We start from the raw sequence: 25,133 nt of genomic DNA on the forward strand, positions 1-25,133 counted from the left end.
CTGTCAGTAGCATGTTGGAAAGACTAGGTTAATTCCGTAAGATAAAATTGTAACTGGCTGTCAATGGTTTCATTGCCAGCTGATGAGGACTCAAGAAGGTTAGAATGCAATGGAATATGAGTGATGTAAATAGGATTACAACATACGTGAATTAACTGTTGTAGATGAGAGCATATTTCATAGAGGGACAAATGGGTTTGATTTTTGAGGTTTCTATATGAGAATAGACATACACTGCATACATGAATATGTCTATAAGTCTGAGTAACTATGTCTGAAAGAATATTGAGGAGTTCTGTAACATCTTTAAGGAGGAGGATTATTGCTGAGATTTCAGCCTTCTGTGCTGAACTGTAATGAGTTTGTATTACCTTATTATATTTCCGATCTATATATTGTCCTGCTTTCCCTGAATTAGGGCCATCAGTAAATGCAGTAAGTGTGGAATTGATAGGATAGCTTTTTATTATCTTTGGGAATATCCACTGATTTTTTTTTCATAAAAGATGAGTAATTTTATAGAAGCTCTGTGATTATCTATTTTTGCCACTGTAAGTAGAAATAAAAACTTGCTACTCTTCATTCTGAGACATTAAGGATGCTACTTGAGACTTTGTATATGACTGATGTATGATTAACAAGGAAGATGTGTTGAACTGGAGAAGCCATTTGCTTAATTTATTCATTAGACATGCTACCATTTTGGTATATAACATAAGAATGACAGGAAATGGTGGGGGAGATGAATCCATTCAAATATTCCCTGTGACTAATAGAAAGCTGCGTAAGAGACACAGGAGTAACAGATGTTGCCTGTTGTACTTTTTATTAGGAAGTATTCTTGTTAATTGACCCTCAGATAAATTTTTCTCTAGAAGGTCTAATTCATGTTTGGCCTCTGGAGATAGAGTTCTAACAGAGTTTAAAGAAGAATCTTCTTGTAAAAGGGGGGGGAATGGGAAAGTTGATGTGGGTATTTGTAACATGGGTTGAAAGCAATTAATATTAATATCCCCTAACAATCTTTGAAAATCATTTAGAATTTGTTACAAATCTTTTCTTATCTCAAGTTTCCGGGGTCAGATTTTTGAGAATCTACCAGCTAGCCAAGATATGAAAAAAGGAGCTTGCTCTAAATCATGTACTAAGAAATTGAGGATTTTTTAATATCTTTGCTATTACATAAAATATCATCCATATGGTGAAATCAATTTTTAATCTGAATTTTTCAGCCTCACTGACAAAATAGCACAACTAATGAAATGTTGGTATATTGTAGGACTATTTTTCATACCTTGAGTTAACACTTTCCACTGACATTTTTGTGCAGGTGCCTCCATATTTATACTAGGGAAAGTAAAGGCAAATCTCAGATTTTCCTTCTTTTGAAGAAGAACAGTAAAGCAACCATCTTTTAAATCAATAACTATCAGACTATTCAGTGGGCACCATGGTGGGGGAAGGAAGATCAAGCTGAAGGGGGCCTCATAATGATCATGGTATCATTGTGAGAAGATCATGTAACATTCCTGATTTCTCTGATTTTTTTCTTTATTACAAATACTGGGGAATTCCAAGGGCTAGAAGAAATTTCAGTACGTCCTAATTTGAGCTGCTCAGAGATTAGTTGATACAGAGCATCAGCTTCTCCTTTGCTAGAGACCAATGTTCTACCCTCACTAAAGTGTCTGACAACCACTGGATAGGATCAGCTGTGCTGCAGAAAGTACAGTGGTCTCTCATTGAGATCAGAAAATGACAAGGATTGTTCATAATGACCCTTAAAAGGATTAAATACGTGACTGGAAGGCTAGATATGTTTAGTTTCATCTGTTCAAGAATGTCTCTGTCGCACAGATTTATAGGAATTTTTTCTAGAACATAAGGTTGCAAATAGCTATTATTCCCTTCAGGATCTTCCCATTTAACTATTTCAGCACTTTGTGTAATGCTACTGTGGCTGTACAGGCTAGCAGAGCAGCACCCTATTGTAGTGGCCAGGATCTTGACCAATTTGATAATTCAATAATTGACCTGTCTGCACCTGTATCAATCAAGATTTTTCCTTGAATCTTTAAATGTGTTTTTGGATGGGAGATAGTAATAAGCTGTGCCCAGAAAGGAGTTACTCCAGATGATCCTCGAGGGGTTCAATTCTTAATTCTTCCTAGTACAACATAAGGTATTATTATCATTTGAGTAATGGGAGAGTTATGGGGAATTTCCACTATTTTATTGGCCCAACCCATGACTGATATTTCTCCTGTGTAATCTTTGTCAATTACCCCAGGGCAACATGAAAACCGCCCATCATTTTCCACTTCTACCTATAATTAAGGTCCCTGACTCCCCTGTGTCACAATTCAGGGAGCATCTGCATTAATTCTAAAAGAACATCACCCTTTTTTTTATAGCTCTTAACACTGCTTTCTGTACCTCTGATTTTTGTGGTGGATCATATATAAGGGGAGCTGAGGATATAATTGAATCATTAAGAGTGCTTTCTGGTGCTTCAGTCTTAGAAGTGGGTAAAGTTATTGTTGTGTTCAATATCCCCAGAATCACTACCATGGGTTACTTCAGAATCTGTCCCAACTCCTACATCCTCTTCAGTTATTCTGTTTACCATCCACACCTCAAAATTCTGAGGTTAAGTAAATTTTTATAATATTCCATAGAGAAAAAGCAGCTACAGGAAACTCATCAGAGGCAACTTCTTTTAATCTCTTATTCATCTGTTTTCCTATTATTTCCCATCTTTCTAAATCTAGGGATTCTTCTTCCAGGAACCAAGGGTAACAATGGTTCACACATTTTAAGAAATCCTCAAGCTGTCTTTTAGTTGTATAACATCCTCTTTCTGTATTTCCCTTTTCAGTACTTGCAAATATTGGTCTCTATCTTAAAACTGACTCTGTCCCATTTTAAAATTTATTTTCCCCATAAATCTTGTGATAATATGCTTACCTTCAAGCTTTTGGGCTTGAGAACAATTCATAGCACTCTTTGAGAGTTCCTCTGTGGACATTTTGTTCTCTTCTGAATTAGTGTTTTGATCTTCTCTGTCACCATAATTGCTTTCTAGGATCAAGGTTCTTTTCTGTTTCTTCCTCATGTTTTTTTTCATTTTCTTATGCTATTTCCTCTTTTTTAAATTATTTTTTATTTTTATGGCCAAGCTCTGCTCCTGGTGTAAAGGGCGCACTCTACCAAGGTTCTTGTGTAGTTCTGAGCCTTGGCTTTGAGCATAAGAGTCCCCTGTGTTTGCAGGAGGCAACTTTATCTGCTCTTTCCAGGAAACAGCCTGGTTTCCCAAAATTTGCGCTTGGAGCTGAAATTGGGAGGAGCAGAAGCAACAGTCTCAGTTGCTGATTTGTTGTGATTAAGACCCTATCACTGATTTTCCCAGACTCTGTCTGAGCTGGGCTCAGCACCTTTTTCACCCTAGTGAGACTGACCTTTCTCGCAGTTTTTCAAATATGTCAAAATTTATCAAACTGGAGAGTAGTTCCATTCCACCAGACTTTGGTTTTATGTGGTTTTTCAGGGAAATTGGGAAAGCTGGAGAAGTTTCCTGGCTTTACTCTGCCATCTTGGTTCCACCTCACTGGATTTTACTTTGGTAAGAGGAAAGCTTTCTAGCTATTAGAACTGTTCCAAAGCACAATGAGTTGTTTTAGGTAACAGTGTTTTTCATGACTAGGGGGCCTGCTTGGGTGCAATTTGCATTAGATAATATACAAAATTCTTTTTAATGCCAATTATTTATGATTGTAAAATTCTAAAGGTTAGTTTTAAGTAAGTTGTGAATTAATAGCTATCTGAGGTATAGCTTAGACTTTGAACTTGCTAGAGTGGTTTTTAAAAAATCTATATCCAAGTTGTACAGTTAGGATTTTAAATAGTTCATGATGGGCTAGGCAAAGGGAGATGTGGTTTATATTAAACTTAGATGCATCTTGAGGTTCAATAAAGAAAAATATAACATAGGGTAAAAATTATAATAATACATGATAGTTAGCAACTACTTACTTTTTCTACAACATGAAAAAAAAAACCACAAAAAAACAAAAAATAAACCAGAGCATCCCTTGCATCAACAATGGTCAAGTAGGATTAGGCCTTTATCTTGAAAGTTATATAAACTTTTTTATGTAAACCTTGTTAGAGAAGGATTTGAGGAGATATTATTTGGCTATTATGGAAACTCATCCTCAAATAAATGAATAGGTTCTCCCCCTCAAAAAACAGTAAGTAGTAATGGTGAAATTGTATTTAATTTTTTTCAGATACATAGTTCTGAAGTAAGATGGAATAAAATGCAATATTTATATGATAATTTGACAATAAACATAGGGGGAAAAGTAATTGAATATGAAACAAAAGTAGCTCAAATGAGTATTTTGAATTCAGAAGTGATATGTATCTAGGAACATTATAGTTTCAATTACTTTATAAGAATATAAAATTTTTAACTTACTTATCTGTATGTTCAAATGTAATTTAATATTACTATATGACATAATGTGATTATCTCTATACACACAAGTATCAGCTATTTAATCAGGCTCAGGTGTCAAAAATTAAATCTCCAAAGAAAAACCTTTCAGGAAACCTATAAAATAAAAGACATTAGATAAGTGTTATTAACGTTTACTGAATAAAACATTCAATGACTGTACCAACAAAGTACTTTTCATCGGTCTTTATTACTGTTCTTTTGATAATTAAAAAAGAACAAGAATTAAACACTTTGTATCCCTTTCTTTTTCTGACTTAATTTACTTATTCCTCCCCCTCCACCTCTTTTCCTTTGATTATCTGTTAGTGACTCAGAGGCTTAACAATGAGCAACAACATCCTTTCATATTAATCATATGCCTTCTTCCTTCTTAAATCTTCTCTTGGATTCGATAAATAAATCCATCTCTGGAATTAGGCATGTGTAATCAATATAGCTATAACATATATAATGTATCTATGTTATTGTTTACATCCTACATCCATTTTATCTAATTAGGGAAATATCTTGACTTCAAATCTTATTTTGAATCTCTGCAATTCTAACTTTTTTGTCAAGTAGACAAAGTAATTACAGAAAGGAAATGCATGAGTGCATATGCATATATATATGCATACAGAGAAACCTATATAGTTAAGGTGGTGATATTATATCATGGCACCATTATGTTTATGAATTAAAATATTATTTGCCTGGCTATACTATACACACTTGACAATGAGGTTTTTTTCCTCAGTATCTTCCAAAATATGAATTATTCTCAAAATATTGTTAATTTTTTTCTTTCCATCTTTCTCTTCTCTATCTTAAGTCAAACTCATTCTAGAAAGAATTAATCTATACATACTGACTAGCCTAGAGTAGTAGTTGTTGTTTTAATAATAGGCAAAGGAACAGAAATAATTTGTTTTCTATTGTCTCCTGATTACCTGCTAAAGATAAAAACTGGTCACACCAACAATTATTCTTTACATTTCACGCAGTATCCAACAATATAGTGACTTATACAAAACATGTACTTCATAAATCTATGTTGAATTGACTCTACTTTCGACAGGGCAGAGTAACTGAATAAGAACAGAAATAGTGAAATAGAAAAAGTATGGGGGGTGGGCCTGGAAAGGATAAAATTCTAGGAATAAGATTTTAAGTTTCCTTGCAAATGTAAATTTGTTAAAAATGCCAATAATAGTATCATTCTAAAAACATCCATTTATTTGTTTTTAGGTTATGAATAGCAGATATGTCTGAAAAAAACATTTCCATAAGGAAAAGATATTTGAATTTGGTATATTCTAATAGCAAAATTTTTGTTTCTAATTTAAAATACGTGTTTCATGCATCCAAAATGGTTCCTAAATGTAAACATTAGACTGTGTGATTATACTATTGTTTAGAGTTAATAAATTAGCCAAGTATTTTAAATTTAAAAAAAATTGAATCAGAAAACTGAAGTGGAAATATTTACACAAAGTGACTATTTAGGATAGCACAACAATTTAAGGTTAAACTTCAAAAGCTCTTTTTGGGAAAAAATACATACATACCTTTCTATAATCCCTCTCTCCAAGATAGTTGCAATCTAAATGAACTGGCCAGGGAATTCATTAAGGCAATTTTAAGAGGTGCTTTTCTGTGTGATTTATTTAAATGATTTAATTTAAAAAATGAATTGCTTTCTAAAGTTCATATTTTATCAATATTATAAGTAAGACTCAGTTCTTCTGGCTTACATTAGTTAGTTGAATCAGTTTTTTCCCCCTTATGTATTGTCTCACTATTTGCTTTTTTTCAATCAATTATAGTAATGAAAATACAGTATTGTGATGATAATAAAATATCATGATCATATTGTGCATCTGAAAAATAAGGTGAAAGCTCCATCAGTTACTTCACATTAGAACCCAGATATCCAATAAACATTGCATGTCACTAATAGCCAAATTTATATTCTTCATGTAGGCAAAACAACCACCATGAAAGGACTATAGATCTGGGGCCTCTATAGTTATACTTTTAAAAATTATTAATCTATACATACTGACTAGCCTAGAGTAGTAGTTGTTGTTTTAATAATAGGCAAAGGAACAGAAATAATTTGTTTTCTATTGTCTCCTGATTACCTGCTAAAGATAAAAACTGGTCACACCAACAATTATTCTTTACATTTCACGCAGTATCCAACAATATAGTGACTTATACAAAACATGTACTTCATAAATCTATGTTGAATTGACTCTACTTTCGACAGGGCAGAGTAACTGAATAAGAATAGAAATAGTGAAATAGAAAAAGTATGGGGGGTGGGCCTGGAAAGGATAAAATTCTAGGAATAAGATTTTAAGTTTCCTTGCAAATGTAAATTTGTTAAAAATGCCAATAATAGTATCATTCTAAAAACATCCATTTATTTGTTTTTAGGTTATGAATAGCAGATATGTCTGAAAAAATCATTTCCATAAGGAAAAGATATTTGAATTTGGTATATTCTAATAGCAAAATTTTTGTTTCTAATTTAAAATACGTGTTTCATGCATCCAAAATGGTTCCTAAATGTAAACATTAGACTGTGTGATTATACTATTGTTTAGAGTTAATAAATTAGCCAAGTATTTTAAATTAAAAAAAAATTGAATCAGAAAACTGAAGTGGAAATATTTACACAAAGTGACTATTTAGGATAGCACAACAATTTAAGGTTAAACTTCAAAAGCTCTTTTTGGGAAAAAATACATACATACCTTTCTATAATCCCTCTCTCCAAGATAGTTGCAATCTAAATGAACTGGCCAGGGAATTCATTAAGGCAATTTTAAGAGGTGCTTTTCTGTGTGATTTATTTAAATGATTTAATTTAAAAAATGAATTGCTTTCTAAAGTTCATATTTTATCAATATTATAAGTAAGACTCAGTTCTTCTGGCTTACATTAGTTAGTTGAATCAGTTTTTTCCCCCTTATGTATTGTCTCACTATATGCTTTTTTTCAATCAATTATAGTAATGAAAATACAGTATTGTGATGATAATAAAATATCATGATCATATTGTGCATCTGAAAAATAAGGTGAAAGCTCCATCAGTTACTTCACATTAGAACCCAGATATCCAATAAACATTGCATGTCACTAATAGCCAAATTTATATTCTTCATGTAGGCAAAACAACCACCATGAAAGGACTATAGATCTGGGGCCTCTATAGTTATACTTTTAAAAATTATTATTCTTTTCTTTTCTTTTTTTTACTGATTTTTGTAGTTGCATTGTTCATGGTCCATTTCTATAATACAGTAAAAAAAGAGAAAATACATAATTCCATTGTTTATTTCCTTATTAGTATTAAAAGTAATCATCATTGTTTATACACTCATAGAAAAGAAAGAATACAGATAGCATTGTGAGAACTTTGTGTATGTGTACATGTATATAGTCATATTACAAAAAATTCACATGAAATTCAGTGAGAACTTTACAAGAGCAATTTTAAAAGACAGACTGATTTCATTCCTCTCTAAGAATATTAATCTTTGTTCAAAAATAGTTAATTGAAAACAGGATAATACAAATCAATGCTAGCTAAATGGGCTAATTTGGTTAAGGAAACTCCATTTTCTGTCTACTAATTAGGTCTTAAAGTTATAGTCAAGATAGTTTTTTAAATCATTAAATGTAATTTTGAAGTTTAAAAAATTTCTATTTTATCAACACCACAATCTCTGCAAGAGATCAAAAACTTCTAGAGAATAGATGAAATGTCTAGTATAACACCAAAAAAATAACATCAAGACTACAGTTAAGGAAAATGATAACTGTCTTGAGAATTTTACAATAAACTTCAAACTTACATTATTTATTAATGGAGAGAGTACAAAATGAAAACATAGGACATCAGAGGTAGAAAAAACAATGGTAAAAAAATTTTCAACTTAAGGACAAGGAAACCTACTCCGCTTATAAAGTTTAAATGACTTTTCTAAGTTCACTCAGTTGTCCATATAATTACAGCATCTAAAACTATAGTCATACAACTATTATGCTACCTTTAACAATAACTGTATGGTTATGTATTTTACTGAGAAAGAATTTATTATTTGTATCTGATATAAATACTTATATAAAGTAGTACAAATTCTAGAAATACTATTTAGACTAATAGGGTATAGTCCTTTAACAATAATAATAACAACACAATAACAGGAATAATAAAGAAGAAATGTTTCTTCTATCTCCTTCTGAAATATTAAATTATTATAATCAGTAAGACAAAGGCAAAATAGAAAGAGAAACAATATTAACTCAATAGAATACTATACATATTATTCAGACAAGGAAGCCAAACAATCTCTTTTTGTAGATAATGATGAAGATATACTCCTGGTTGCTATGTCAACTTTAGTCTGAAGATACTAAGGTGTGGAGGGTAGTTTTTTGGGAGATGAACAAGATCCTTGACTATCAAAACTAGTAGCTCGTCCAGGTAACTGAAAGACAGAAAATTCAAATCACATCACAAAATGAGAAATATAGATAGATAGATTTTGCTACTGCTTAATACTGGTTTTTCACTTCAAATATGATAAAGATATATAGTACAAATATGAACAATATGGCCTTCTATGAACTTATAATTTGAAGCAGCATTAAGTATACATACACACATATCACATAATAAAGCACACACACAAATACAAGGTGCACACACACACACACACAAATGTGTATAACTATTTTTAGATTAGCCTTATATTATATAAAGTTTGTCAGTCAAGAGCAGTTACCAAGGAAAGAAAATTGCTCAGTATGAAATTTCATACTGACAAAAAAAAAAGTGATCTCCTGATTCAAGCATGAAGTAGGTGTTTAGAAGAATCTATTATAAGGTGAAAACCCTGAAAATTGGACAGATAAGAGTGAAACTTAACAAATGCTTGCTGAGTGATTTTAACAATTACTATATACTTTTGAGTGAGCAATTTTTGTCCTTGGCCATAATAGTAAAAATTAGTAAAAGTGATAAATTGGAAGTACAGATAAAATTAAAGATTTTAACAGTTCAAAACTTTTCAAGATCCTTTAAGTCATCTCTGAGAAAAGAAACAATACAATTTATGGAATTTATTTTGTTATTTGAGTTTATCCCTCTACCTATCCCTCAAAGAATCATCCCATAAGAGAGTATTTTTAAGGAGGGAAAAAAATCAGAAAAATTGGCTGATACATTAAAAAAAAGTCTCCAAAATATGTGCAATGCACAGACCACTGATCTCTACAAAGAGGCACTTTGGAAGTGTCTTTTCTTAACTCTTCATTTATGTCCCACTTGATCTTTATAATTTTGTTACATTTACTTAACTTGCTATTTCTAATAGCACAGTGATATTTCACTACATTTATGTACTACACTTTATTTAGCCATTATTCATTTAATGAGCATATACTTTGTTGCTAATTATTAGCTATCACAAAAAGTGCAGCTAGAAATATTTTTGAGTATATAAGGAATTTTTTTATTATTGATTTCATTGAAATACCTTTAAGCAAGCTGTTACTTCTCTTTTCATAATTTTCTTGCATTACTCATTTGTTTTCTCAATTTTTCCTTCACTTTTGATTTTTAAAATCTGTTTTGAGCTTTTTGGTTGTCTTCTTGATTTGTGTCTTAATCATCCCTGTCACAATGGTAACTTATTATCTTTTTTTGTTGTTGTTTATTCATTTTTTGGCCTATTTCTTGACTTTTAATTTTATGTTAAAGTTGGTCTCCACTTCAGGGGTTTAGAAGGCTTGGTCCAAAACTATATACTTTTCATTTTGTTGTTTTCAGAGCTAGCTCTTGGAGTCTTTAGTTTTTGGTCCTTTCAAGGTGGTATGATTTAGGGAGAGTAATGATCACTGCCATTCTGGTCTATGCTGTGGGTCCAGGAAGGACCTTATTCTCCTATAGCCACCAGACTACCCTGGCACTGGGATGGACTGGATTGAATAATTCTGTACTCCACCATTTTGGGTCCCCTCACCACTTCTTATTTTTTTTTTATTTCATGGCTAATGTAGAAATATGTTTTACCAGACTTCATAGGTATAATGAGTAGTGTATTTTTCTTCTCAATGACTGAGGAGGGATAGAATTTATGAAAATTAAAATTAAAAGTTATTCCAGCAAGGAAAAAAAGGATTCTGTAGTCATTTTATTTGTACAATTCCAAATTATTTTCTAAAATGATTCACAGTTGACCAGTAATGTATTAATCCCTATTTTACCACAACTCCAATAATGATTGCTGCCATTTTTTGTCATTTTTGTTAGTTTGCACAATTTGAGGTAAAACTCAAGTGTTGTTTTGATTTACTTTTTTCTTATTATTAGTGATCTGTAGTATTTTTTTCCTTTAGAAGTTCCTTTATAGGTAGATCTATTTCTAGAGATTGAGTTAATTAAGATATTAATCTGGTATTCTGATAGTTTGGATAGTTTATATTGTTTGAAGGCATTTCTCTATTTTGGGGAGGGTTCTCAGTTTTGTTAGCATATATGTAACTACTTCCCATGATTGCTAGATCTTTCCTAACCACAAAGCATAACTTCTTCTGGTTTTCCCATGGTTTCAATTTTTTCATTTGCTATTTAATTGATGATATTTCTTGTTTTCCTTTTTAATTAGAAAAAATAGGGATTTATGAATGTTTTTAGAATTTTCAAAGAATTAGATTACAGTTTTGCTTTTTTATTTCTGTGGGATGTTTTATATCCATGTTATCTTTTCCCTCTCTTTAATATCTTTTGTTCTTATTTTAGGTTTATTTGTTGATTTTGTAGTGTTAAAATGCATATTTAGCTCATTAATCTTTTCTTTCTCTATTTTGTTAATGTATATAAGGTTGTGATCTTCTGCCTAAGGAATGAGTGCTTTAGTGGCATCCCAGAAATTTCAATATGCTGTTTTATCATTATCATTTTCTTTTACATAGTTATAGTTTCTATGATTTGCTCTTTGACCCATTCATTATTTAAAATTTCATCATTATATCAATTTGGAATCTGAACGAATTTCTATTTTTATTGTGCTATGATCTCTAAATGATGTATTTTTTCTGTCTTTTTACATTTGTCTTCAATATCTCTATAAAAGTTTCCTGTGATGCAGATTATTATAAATATTCTTTTGCAATCTTATTAAGAAGATGCCTTAGTCTTTTTAACCTTAATTTCTTCAAAAATTTATTCATTTCCCTTTTGTTTATCATTCTGTTCAACTTGCCCAAAACTGAAAAGAGTCTCTTATTTTATTATTATTCATGTCTTCCTGAAATTCAGAAGTATCCCTTAGGAATTTGTATGCTAAGTCTTTTGAAGCAGATAGATTAATTACTGATAATGTTGGTTGTTTATGATTCTTCCCTGCATAAAATTACTTCCTTTTTAAATTTTTTGAATATTTTAGCTTTGACTGATATGGCAATTATTGAATTTTGGATTAATTTAATGAACAATTAATTTTTTCCGACCACATGGTTTTATTTTGTTTATGTCTTTGTTTTCTAAAATGTGTTTCTTGTAAACAACAGACTGTAGAATTTTGTTTTCTTATCCAATCTGGCATTCTTTTTTGTTTTATTGAATTTTTGACTCCACTGACATTAAAAGTTATGAGTTGGATTTTGTTTTTCTCCATCTGTCAATAAAATTGTTTTTTCAAGTTATGAGTTTTTTTTTTCTTGTGATTTAAGCACTGTATTATGTCCCTTTAGTTAGTGTCCTTTAACTTTTTTTTTAAAGTTGGTCCTGTTCTCTCCGGCTCTCTTCCCTTTACCACTAATCTCACTTCTTATTTGTTATTTCCATTCCTTTAAGGTTTTATTAGTTTCTCTCTCCTGCTTTTATCTAGTTAAATATGTCTTCTCCTCCTTTTTATATCATTTATGGGTATGAGGAGTTGGGGGAGTGTCTAAATCCAGGAAGATTGAGGGAAGCTCTTTGCTGATAAGAAAAGCCAAGCACAACTGTGCTGCTAATACTGGGCCCTGGGTGAAAGGGAACCAGCATACCTGTTGAGGACAGATGCAGGGGCCAGGGAAGCTGGCAGCTGGAGGCATTTAGAGGAAGGAGTTCTTGGTTTGGGGATTCAGGTCAGAGGGAGAACTGAAGATAGACCTGAGGCCAGAGGCATCACGCCGTTTACCCCAGGACTAGAGTTAATTACATGAACAAGCTCTTATTTAAAAAAAATAGGAGGCAAAGAAGAAAGAACCCACAATAGAAAATTACTATGGGAAAAGGAAAGACAAAGGTTCATATTCAGATGAGGATACTGAAGTAAAAAAAAAAAAAAAAAGAGATCTTCTACCCAAAGATTAATGTTAAATAACTATCTGACCAAAAAGAATTACTAGAAGAACTCAAAAAAGACTTTAGAAATAAAATGAGAGAGACCAAAGGAACACTAAAAATAATAACAATAATTAAAGAACGACCCAAGAAAAAAAAGATTATAGAAAGGAAGTCAACCAACTAGAAGAGGAGATCCAGTCTTAAGGAAGAAAATGACTCTTTGAAAATCAGAATTGGGCAAGCTGGAGTCAGTGAGAGATTAAGATTATTAGATTATTAGAGATCAAGAAGTTATAAAACAAAATATCAAATTAATTAAGATATTAGAGATCAAGAAATTATAAAACAAAATATAAAAAATGAAAATATAGACTAGAATGTAAGATGTCTCATGAGAAAAACAACAGATCTGGAGAACAGATCAAGAAGAGAAAACATAAGTAACTGAACTATCTGAAAACTATGACCAAAAAGAACCTTAACACAATAATGCAAGAAATAATTAAAGAAAATTGTCCTGAATTAATAGAACAAGAAGGAAAAGTGGAAATAGGAAAAATATTCACCAATCACCACCTCAAAGAGATACTACAGGGAAACATACAGGAACATCACTGCTAAATTTCAAAATCCCCAGGTAAAAGAGAAAATTTTATAAGCAACAACAATAACAATAAAACTTGTTGGAACTACAATTATATTACACAGGATTTATCAGTGGCTACAATAAAAGACTACAGAGCCTGCAACACTAATATATATCAAAGAAACTAGGATTATGGCTGAAAATATTATATCCAGAAAAACTAGTATAATATTGAATGAAAAAAATGAACATTCAATAAACTGTCAGATATTCAGAATTTTGTCTCAAACAAACCCCACACAATAAAAAACTTAACATATAAGAGTCAACACTAAAAACTAATTTTAAGGTACTCAATAAGGACAAACAATTTATGTTTATACAGGGAAATGTAAATCATATATCTAAGATTGTCATTAGTAATTGAGTAGTCCAAAAAATTGATTGGGTTAGAGCTAATATGATATGACTCTAAAAGAATAATTATGTTATATAAATGAGGTGCAAGAGCAAGAACTAAAACAGAGGAATTAGATGGTGAAGGAGAGCTGATAGTTATGAAATCCTACTTGCATTGTGAATAGATTAAAGAAGGAATATAGACCCCTCCAAAATCTATAAGGAAATAAGGCAAGAGGATATAGGATAAGGTGAACTATAGAAGGATGTACAGATTAAGAGAGTAGGGTAAACCGTGTAAATTAACAGGTATGAAATAAAGAGGGACAGTAAGGATGGGGGGGAGAAAGGGAGTAAAAAGGATCCATGGGGGTAGGGGTGGTAAGGAGGCTAAGTAGCAGCAAGGCAAGTTAATAGGTAGAAGTACAGTAGAAGAGTTATCAGGGATAGAAAAAAAGAGATATATGCAAACACAACAACTATCAGGAGTAGAATGTATTAGAAAAAAAGAAGAGGTAGAAATCATTGATCTCAGACAAAGTCCAACTTAAGAAAGATTCAATTAATAGATAAATCTACATTGTCAGTCATATTAATATTGTTTTAGATATATGTATATGTATATGTATATATATGTGTGTTTGTGTATATGTATGTGAATGTATGTGTATATGTATATATGTGAATGTGTGTATATACATGGGTATCTACATGTACATATGCATACACAAATTATGTCCATGATACATAAATATACATACATAAATATATGTCCATGCTTAACTCTAACCTACTTGCAGGAGGTGGGGGGGCTGGATAAGGTAAAAAATGCATAGCAAGAACACAAGAAAACTATATTACAAGGAAGCAAAGCAAAGATAGATAATTATGAATATAATGTATTCTATTATTAAATATGCTTTCTTGAAGTGAAAATTTATTGTTATATGTTTTGAATAGTTCCTTATGTTCTGCTGGACACATAACAATTTTTTCTTTTTTTGTTTTTGTTTTTCTATTTTGTTTTTCTTATTTGAATTTAAGTTTTAAATAAGTAAGTACATTTTTTAAAAAACCAGAAAAATGGAGTGAAGCCAAGATAGTGAAAAATAGACAGGACATTACCGGAATTCTTCCCAGCTTCCCTCAATATCAACACTAGATCAAGCCTCCAAACAGATTTTGGAGTGACAGAACCACCAATATTCAGACTGCAATAATTTTCCAGCTTAAGATATCTTGGAAGGACTTCAGGAAAGGTCAATCTCAATTGGGCAGGAGGGAGTATGGCCCAGCACAAGCATGGTGTGAGGCCCAATTGAGGGAATCTATCAGGAGGCTCTGACCCAAAATACAGCAGCATTGGCTACTCTGTTTTGGTTCAGTAGGCCAGTGTATCAGCAGACCAGCTGTGAGACCTCCAACAGAAGTGCAAAAGGAAAATTATGCATACCCTCACCTCTGAACCCCAACATAATAGGTGAGCCTTGGCACACAGTGCAGAGGGAAAGCCTGCAACACAACCAGCTCTACTGTAGTTAGTGAGAATCCCCTGTCTACCTGTAGTGGAATTCAGGATAATCTACTCTGGGCTCAAGGAGCAGATCTCAACCTTTAAAACTAAGCAAAAAAAGAAAAAAGAGCTCTGACCATAGAGAACTACTATGGAGATGGGAAAGATCAAAAGACAAACCCAGAAAAGGACAGCAAAAGCAAAATGCCTTCAGATGAAGCCTCAAAGGAGGATATGAGTAGTCTCCAGCTCAAAAGGCTCTCTTGAAAGAGTTCAAAAAGCATCTTAGAAGAATAAAGAAAAATGGGGAAAAGAAATGAGAGCTTTGCAGGAAAGTTATGAAAATTTTTGGGGAAAAGCCAACAGCTTGACTAAAGAAAACAATTTAAAAAACAAATTTGGTGAAATAGAAGAAATTATACTGAAAGAAACATTTTCTTTAAAAAATTGGGCAAAATGGAAAAAGAAAACAACTCCTATAAAAATAGAATTGGTGAAATGGGGGAAAAATCCATTGAACAAAACAACTCCTTTAAAAGTACAAGTGACCAAAGGCAAAAGGAAGTGAAAAAGCTAACTGAAGAAAATAACTCATTAAAAATTAGAATTGGACAAATGGAAGTGAATGACTCAATGAGACATCAAGTGTAAGTCAAACAAAATTTTAAAAATAAAAAAATAGAAGAAAATATAAAATAACTCATTGGAAAAACAATCTGGAAAATAGATACAGGAGTTGCAATCTAAGGATTATTGGACTACCTGAAAACCATGATATAAAAAAGAACTTATTCAACATTGTTTAAGAAATCATCAAGGAAAACTGTCCTGATGCCCTAGAACCAGAGAGCAAAATAGTCATTGGAAGAATCCACTGATCACCTCCTGAAAGATGAAAACCTCAAAATGAAAGCACCAAGAAATACTGTAGCTAAATCCCAGAATTAGCAGATCAAAGAGAAAATAGTACAAGCAGCCAGAAAGAAACAATTCAACTATTGAGGAGCCAAAATCAGTATTACCCAAGACATAGCAACTTCTACATTAAAGGACCTGAGGGCCTGAAATATATTTCAAAGAGCAAAAAAAAAAAAAAACTTGAACTATAACCAAGAATCAACTACCCAGAAAAATGAAGCAGGGGAAAAGATGAGCATTCAATGAAATAGGGGATTTTCAATCTTTTCTGATGAAAAGACCAGAGCTGAATAGATAATTTGATCTTCAAGTACAACTCAAAAGAAGCATTAAAAAAAAGAAGGAAAAAATTATATTTTTAAAGGCTAAAATGTTTACATTGCTACATGGAAAAATGCTATATGTAACTCTTAAGAACTATAGCTTTGTCAGGGCAGTTAATAGTGGTATATTTAGAGGGGGGTAGGTATAAGTTGACTTTTACGTAATGATATAAAAAGGAAATTAGGGATAGAAAAGGGATTGTACTAGGAGAAAAGGAATGGGAAGGTAACATAGGGTGAGTTACATTCCATTACAGTTGAAGGAAAGAAGGGAGAGGGATGAGCAACCTTAATCTCATAGGACATGGCTCAAAGAGGGAATAACAATATTTAGTTTGGAAATTTGTCTCATTCTATAAGGTAATAGAAGGGCAAAAGGGAAAGGAATGGAGGAGGCTTAACAGGAGGGAATGCAAAAGTAGACAGGGAAAAGGATAAGTAAGGGAGGTAAGACTAAAAAAAGGGAAAGCAGATTGAGGGAAGGGTTGGTCAGAAGCAAAACACTGGTGAGAAGAGAAAGAGTAAAAGGAGAGAGAAAAATATAACTTGGGAAAAATAGGATAGTAGGAAATACAATTAGTAATCTTAACAATGAATGTGAATAGGATAGACTCTCCCATAAAATAGAAGACAGCAGAATGAATTAAAAGCCAGAATCCTAAAATATGTTGTTTATAAGAAATACATTTAAAGTAGAGATATACATAAAGAGTAAAGGTAAAAGGCTAAAACAATATATTATGTTTCAGCTGAAATAAAAAAAAAAGCAGGGGTAGCAATCTTAATCTTAGATCAATTAGATCTTAAAATAGATCTAATTAAAAAAGAAAAGGAAACAGTGTTTTGCTAAAAGGTACCATAGAAAATGAAGTAATATCAACACTAAAGATATATACACCAAGTGGTGTAGCATCCAAATTGCTAGAGAAGAAATTAAGCGAATTGCAAGAAAAAATAGATAGCAAAATTATACTAATGGGAACCTCAACCTCTTTCTTTTGGATTAGATAAATTGAACCATAAAATAAATAAGAAAGAAGTTAAAGAGGTGAATATAATTTTAGAAAATTTAGGTTTGATAGATCTTGGGAGAAAATTGAATGGGGATAGAAAAAAATACTATTTTTTTTCAATGCTACGTGGCACCAAAACAAAAGTGATCATGTATTAAGGCATTAAAAACCTTAGAATCACATGTAAAAAGGCAGAAATAGTAAGTGCATCTATCAGCATAATTAACCATATTAGTATCTGTTGGAATCTTTACAAATTGTTAAGTCATTAGGATTGAGATGTTTTGGGCCAGAACCTGAAACAAGGTACTAAGTAGAACTAATTGATACAATGCTTGCGTTTACACCTTTACTCATTGGAATTCACAAGTATGGGAGATTCACAAAGTTAACTGTGTAACTTTGTGGATTCACATCTAATGACTTAACAATTTGTAAAGATTCCAACAAGTATCTAAACTAACAGAAATTATATGACTGTCTCCATAGATGCAGAAAAATCATTTGACAAAATACCACACCCATTCCTACTAAAAACACTAGAAAGCATAGGAATAAATGGAGTTTTCTTTAAAATAAGTAGCATTTATCTAAAACCACCAGCAAGCATTATTTGTAATGGAGAGAAGCTGATGTATTCCCAATAAAAATCAGGGGGAAAAGGTTGCCCATTATCACCATTATTATTCAATACTGTACTATAAATGTTACTTTTAGCAATGAGAAGAAAAAGAAATTAGAGTAATATGGAAAGGAAACTATCATTCTTTCCAGATGTTATGATAGTATATTTAAAGAATCCTAGAGAATCAAAAACTATAAGAAACTATAACTTTAGCAGAGTTGCAGGATATAAAATAAACCCCTCATAAATCATCAGCATTTCTGCATGGTACCAACAAAGCCCAACAGCAAGAGATGAAAAGAGAAATCCCATTTAAAATAACTGTAGATAATAAAAAAAATATCTGAGAGTCTACCTGTCAAGACAAAGCCGGAAACTATATCATCACAATTACAAAACAGTTTTCACACAAATAAAGTTAGGTCTAAACAATTGGAAGAATATCAAATGCTGATGACTAGGCCAAGTTAATATAAAAAAAATTCTCTCTAAATTAATCTACTTATTCAGTGCCATACCAATCAAATTACCAAGAAATTACTTTATAGAGCTTGGAAAAAAAAAACCCAACATTCATCTGGAAGAACAAAAATCAAGAATTTCAAGGGAATTAATGGAAAAAATGCAAATAAAGATGGTCTAGCTGTACTAGATTTAAAACTATATTATAAAGCAATGGTCATCACAACTATTTGCTACTGGCTAAGAAATAGGTTAGTAGATCAGTGGAATACTCCAGGCTCACAAAGCACAATAGTCAATGACTACAGCAATCTAGTGTGTGATAAACCCAAAGACTCCAGCTTTTGGCATGAGAAGTAATTTGCTGGGAAAACTGGAAAATAATATGGCAGAAACTAGGCATTGATTAACATCTAACACCTCATATCACAATAAGGTTGAAATGGGTTCATTATTTACTCAAATATAAGCACATTAGAAGAACAAGTGAAAATCTACCTCTCAGATCTGTGGAGAAGGGAGAAATCTGTGACCAAAGAACTACAGAACTCTGTAAAATGCAAAATGTATAATTCTGACTACATTAAACTAAAAAGGTTTTTGCACAAACAAAACCAATGCAGCTAAAATTAGAAGGGAAGGAAAAAGCTGGGGAAAAATTTATAGCCATTGTTTCTGATAAAGGCCTTATATCTAAAATATATGGAAAATTGACTCAAATTTATAAGAATATAAGCAATTCCCCATTGCTAAATGGGCAAATGATATGAAGAGATAATTTTCATATGAAGAAATTAAAGCCATTTTTAGTCACATGAAAAAATGCTCTAAAATTACTTTTTAAAATATTTATTTATTTTAATACACATTGCTTTATGAATCATATTGGGAGAGAAAAATCAGAACAAAAGGGAAAAAAACATGGGAGAGGGAAAAAAAGAGAAAAGAGAAGTGAACAGAGCATGTGTTGATTTCCATTCAATCTCCATAGTTCTTTTTTCTGGATGCAGGTGGCATTTCTTTTGTCCAAAGTCTATTGGAATTGTTTGGAATCTCTGAACCACTGAGAAGAACCAAGTTTTCACAGTTGATCATCAAACGTTCTTGCCCTTATTATGTACAGTGTATTCCCAGTTCTGCTTATTTTGCTCGGAATCAGTTAATGTAAATCTCTGCAGGCCTTTCTAAAATCAGCTTGTTCATTTTTTTATAAAACAATAATATTTCATTACCTTCATATACCATAGGCATTCCCCAATTCTTGGGCACCTGCTCATTTTCCAATTCTTTGCTATCATAAAAAAGAACTGCTACAAATATTTTTTGAACATGTGGGTTCTTTTCCCTCATTTATTATTTCCTTGTGATATAGATCCAGCAATGGAACTGCAGGGTCAAATGACATACACAGATTTATAGCCCTTTGGGCATGGTTCCAGATTGCTCTCCAGAATGTTGGCATTATTTCACAGTCCACTGTTCAGGTCCACAGCTAAGCGTGAAGAGGCAGGTGGATTCTCCCAAAGCCCCCACAGCTGTGAATCATAACACATTTGAAGGAATTGTAAATCAGTCTTTACTGATGCAGATGTTACTTGTGAATTGAGAATGAAATAAATCAGAGGCAAGAGGGGAGAGGAGAGAAGTCAGAGAATACAACTGTTCTCATTCTCCTTGTATTGTTATCATCCTCTCATATGAAGAGATCTACTCTGCTGGTCAGAATTAGATCTCTAGCAGCCACTAGCAGGAGGCTCCCATACCAAATGGCACCCAACGTGGGGCACAAGAAACACAAGAAACAAAGAAGGAGCAGGACTCAAGAGCTATTTGTATGTATAATCAGCTTGTTCATCACAAGTTGTGGTTAGCCATTTCCTAATTGATGAACACCCACTCTTTTCCCAAATTTTTGCTACCACATAAAGGGCTGCTACAAATATTTTTACACATGTGAATCCTTTTCCCTCCTTTATGATCTCTTTGGGATATAAACCCAGTAATGGCATTGCTGGGTCAAAGGGTATGCACAATTTTATAGCCCTTGGGCACAGTTCCAGATCACTTTCCAGATTGTTTGAGTCATTTCACAACTGCACTAACAATGTGTTAGTGTCCCAGTTTTCCCACATTCTCTCCAACATTTATCATTATTTTTTTCCTGTCATCTTAGCCAATCTGAGAGGTGTGAAGTGACACCTCAGAGTTCTTTTAATTTTCATTTCTCTAATCAATAGTGATTTAGAACATTTTTTCATATAACTATAGCTGGCTTTAATTTCATCATCTGAAAATTATCTGCTCATAACCTTTGACCATTTATCCCTTAAGGAATGACTTGTATTCTTATGAATTTTGACACAGTTATTTATATAGTTTAGAAATGAGATCTTTATCAGAAACACTGTCTGTGTAATTCCATTTTAATCTTGTTTATGTTGGTTTTTGGTGTGAAAACTTTTTAATTTAATGTAATCAAAGTTGTCCATTTTGCCTCTCATAATGTTCTCTAGTTCTTCTTTAGTCATAAATTCCTCCCTTCTCCAAGGATCTGATATGTAAATTATTCCTTGCTGTCCTAATTTGCTTATGGTATCATCCTTTATGCCCAAATCATGTACTCATTTTGACCTTATTTTGGTAATGGGTGTGAAATGTAGGTCTATACCAAGTTTCTGACATATTATATGACATATTTTTCAGTTTTCCTAGCAATTTTTGTTAATAGTGAGTTTTATTCCAGAAATTGGAGTTTGGGGGTTTATTAACTAATAAATTATTACAGGCCTTGATTATTGTGTTGTGTGTATCTAATCTATTCCACTGATTCACCATTCTGTTTCTTAGCCAGTACCAAATGATTTTGATGACTGCTGCTTTATAATATAGTTTTATTCTGGTACTACTATGCCATCATCTATTATAAATTAAATAATCTATATAAATTAAATAACAAGACAAGAGAAAACTGAATGAGGCAAAATTGTAATGACCCAGCGTGGTCTCAAAGAGGGAAAGTGAGAATGTATTTTCTTATCTGCAGAGTCTGGTGCGTATGGATTTGGAATACCAAATACAAATAGTAAACAAAGGCTTTGTTTTGCTGAATTTCCACCCCTTCCCCCCACTCTTTTAATGATTTATTAAAGAATGCATCTCTGGGTAAAAAGCAGAAAAATTATACTAGAAAATGCAGGTGACTTTAAAAAAAATTAACAGTTTTTAAAACAAAAATTAAAATGATAAAAATATGCATAAATAAATTGTATAATGTCTCATGACATTATTCCATAATAATAATTCAACAAAAAGCACTAACAAATAAAACACAGATCAGAATCGTAAAGGTAGACTTACTTCTAGCAATGGATGCCAATGAGTTATTGGTTTTCTGTGATAGGCTAGCATTTCATTCCAATGATCTCTTCCAAGACCTTCAGCATCAAGTCCTGTCCTACATACTCCTATTACCTCATTGTGTCCTACCCTAAGAATAATTGAGATTATGCTTTTAATTTTATTTTCAAATATAAATAAATTTCCATACATCAAAAACATGCAAATTATTAATGAAATTAAAATTTTGTTTTAGTAGGTCTAGTTTATTGTACCTTACAGTAACTTACTGTAAAAGTTGGGTTAATTATTTGGTCACAGCCTCTGTGTCATCTGCTGTAATGCAAAATTCTCCCAAAATTGCCATTTAAATTCTAATGCCAACCCTCAATATATCAATATTATGAAGGAGAAAGTTGCAATGTTGAAAGGATAACTGTACTTATTTCATGTATATGGGCATTCATATCTATCTATACACACATACATAATATAGATGTTAATTGTTAGGCCAAAATTAGCACAAGCAGCAGAGAATTGACTCATACTTTGTCGTATCTCAGCTTTGGAGGCTGCATTGAATGATCATCTGCAAACAAACATCATGCACCAACAGTCACACTTTAATTTTGACTTTTAGCCTTTTCAAGTTGAAGAATGTACCATCAGTATGGCAACTGACTTCAATGCCATGTTTTTTCTGATTGAAGGTTTTTAACAATCTGGCTGAAAATATCACACTAAAAATCATGAGAGCAAGCACACAACCTTGTTTCACTCCTTTGGGGATTGGGAAAGCTCAAGATCTGTATAGAATAAAGTTCTTTATAGACTAAATCAATCAAGTAAAGTTATACAAGGTCAGACCCATTTTATGCAATTTTATTTAATACAATAAAGCATCACAGTAAAAATATATATGCATGTGTTGGGGGGTGGAGAAGAAAAGGAAGGTATTTTAAAAAGGGGGAACAGCATGAACAAAGGTTTTTTGGGGATAGTAAATTGGATGGGGGTTTGTGTGAGAGAAAATAGTGAAAAATGTTATGTTAGATTATAATGGACCTTGAATACTAAGCCAAAAAGTATGCACTTAATTTGTTAATTAGTGGGCTAAGTTTTGATATGCAAAATAGCATTAAGGTCAGTTTGACAATTTATAAAATGGATTAAATCTATCCTTATCTATACTACTTACTTTTTGTTTCTTACCATCATAGAGGGACTATGGCTAATACCTCATTTAAAGATAAAAAAAAAAAAAACCTCCAGTGTAAGTGATTTGTCACAACATATAAATACTAGTTCTATTCTAGCATTAGCTAACACTGCTTAGAATTGGAGCAATTAGTTTTTTAAAAAAATCTTTAAATGTGTGTCTATGTCTAATATTTCACTTAATCTACTGATAATTTGAAACATGATAATAGAAAATGAATTTAAAAATACAGATAATATAGATTAAAATCTAATAATGCATTTCTGAAAAGACTTTACATAGGAAGAGTTACTTACCTATCATAATCCATGACAGCAATCAAGAGGCTGACTTGGTCCACATTTTCAGGAGGAATATCAAAAATGATGGCTTCGTTATAAACTGGATTTAAAGTATTTTTTTTGGTAGTTGTTTTTCTTTTTTTTAATCTTCGACCCTCACACATTAGTGACACTTTTACATATGGATCTTAAAGTTAAAAAAAAAGTTTTTATAAAGCTGTAAGAATACAGAATTTCAATGAAATTGTAGCTCAAAGATGTAAAAATAAGCTAATATTTGCTATAAAAAGAATATTCTTCATGGGGCATTACTTATGAGAGACATGATGAAGCAATAAAGACTCGGTCTGAATTAGGAAGAATAAGGTAATTCGGGGTTTTCTGTGGCTGTGCCAATAGCATATAAGCTCTGGAAGATGATAAGCCAGAATTAAATGCAGGTCCAATTTCCTTAAGTCAAAACAGTTCATCACCAGCACACTTACAAGGTGACATATTCTTCTTCATCATTATCATCATCATCATCATCTAAAATGAAGAATGTCTACTAAGGCACAGAGATATTGCATTTTTCATTGGAGAACAGTATACACATAAACAGAATCATGAATATACTGAAGTACCAAAGTAGAATTAAAATTTTGTCAATTTGGAAAAAAGATATTTAAAATTGTGAAAAAATAAAGCTTGTTGTTTTTCTCTATGTCAATGTATCATGGAAAGAGCAGTGAACTTCTTGGTTTACTATTTACTAGCTATAAGATTTGTAGGAAGTCATTTTCACTGAGTCTTGTTTTTCTCATTTACAAATTGGGACAATACTACTTACATTATATCAGTCACAGGGTTGTAAGGAAAACACTTTGTAAACTTTAAAGCACTACAATAACTATTATTACAGATAAAAAATATTAAGAATTAAGTATACACTCATCTAAAAAAAGGGAATAGAATACAGATCAAATGGGCTGAGAGAATTGACTTTTCCTTCCTTGATTATTCACATTTATACAGTGACTTAAGTCTTAATGAAATGTTCTTATCACAATAAATAATAGTATATATTCTTATTCCCGTTTGTAGATTTTAAAAATGAGGTTGAGAGGTAAAGTGATTTGTTTGAGTCAAAACCAAGATTTAGATCTTGACTCAGTGATATTCAATTCAACACTGGTATAATCAGGGGAAAATCTTTGATTAGCTCTGGATAAAGCATGACCTATGAAGTATGGCTAGAGTTGAATCCCTTCCAATGCCTTGTGTACTATCTTTGAAGTCAGGCTTCTTCTGGTCACATATTTACCCTGTCCCTTTCTTTGTTCTATGCTTAATATGTCAGTGATAAAAGAACTAGCTGTTCAGTAGAAGTTCAGAAGTAGAAAACCCATGATAGCAGCAGCGGGAAAGGGCTTCATCAAATGGGTTGGGCTACAGAGGCATTAAACTTTTTAAAAAGGGGGCCAGTTCACTGTCCCTCAGACTGTTGGAGGGCCGGACTATAGTAAAAACAAAAACTTTGTTTTGTGGGCCTTTAAATAAAGAAACTTCATAGCCCCGGGTGAGGGGGATAATCGTCCTCAGCTGCCACATCTAGCCCACGGATTGTA

The 25,133-nt window shown here is 32.1% G+C and overlaps 1 protein-coding gene across 1 annotated transcript in view; it reads right to left on the reverse strand.

The window, feature by feature from the left end:
* Positions 1–7,828: 7,828 nt before the first annotated feature.
* SYT10 (synaptotagmin 10) overlaps positions 7,829–25,133 on the reverse strand; it is an 85,155-nt gene continuing 67,850 nt past the window's right edge. Inside the window, exons 5-7 of the mRNA XM_052000190.1 lie at positions 23,542–23,713; positions 22,048–22,177; positions 7,829–9,003 (exon numbers count right to left, since the gene is read on the reverse strand). Coding sequence (XP_051856150.1) covers positions 8,929–9,003; positions 22,048–22,177; positions 23,542–23,713 — 377 coding nt within the window. The 3' untranslated portion in view covers positions 7,829–8,928. The remainder of the gene's footprint in view (positions 9,004–22,047; positions 22,178–23,541; positions 23,714–25,133) is intronic.

This window comes from Antechinus flavipes, chromosome 5, assembly GCF_016432865.1.
Source record: "Antechinus flavipes isolate AdamAnt ecotype Samford, QLD, Australia chromosome 5, AdamAnt_v2, whole genome shotgun sequence".
Classification (NCBI taxonomy): domain Eukaryota; kingdom Metazoa; phylum Chordata; class Mammalia; order Dasyuromorphia; family Dasyuridae; genus Antechinus; species Antechinus flavipes.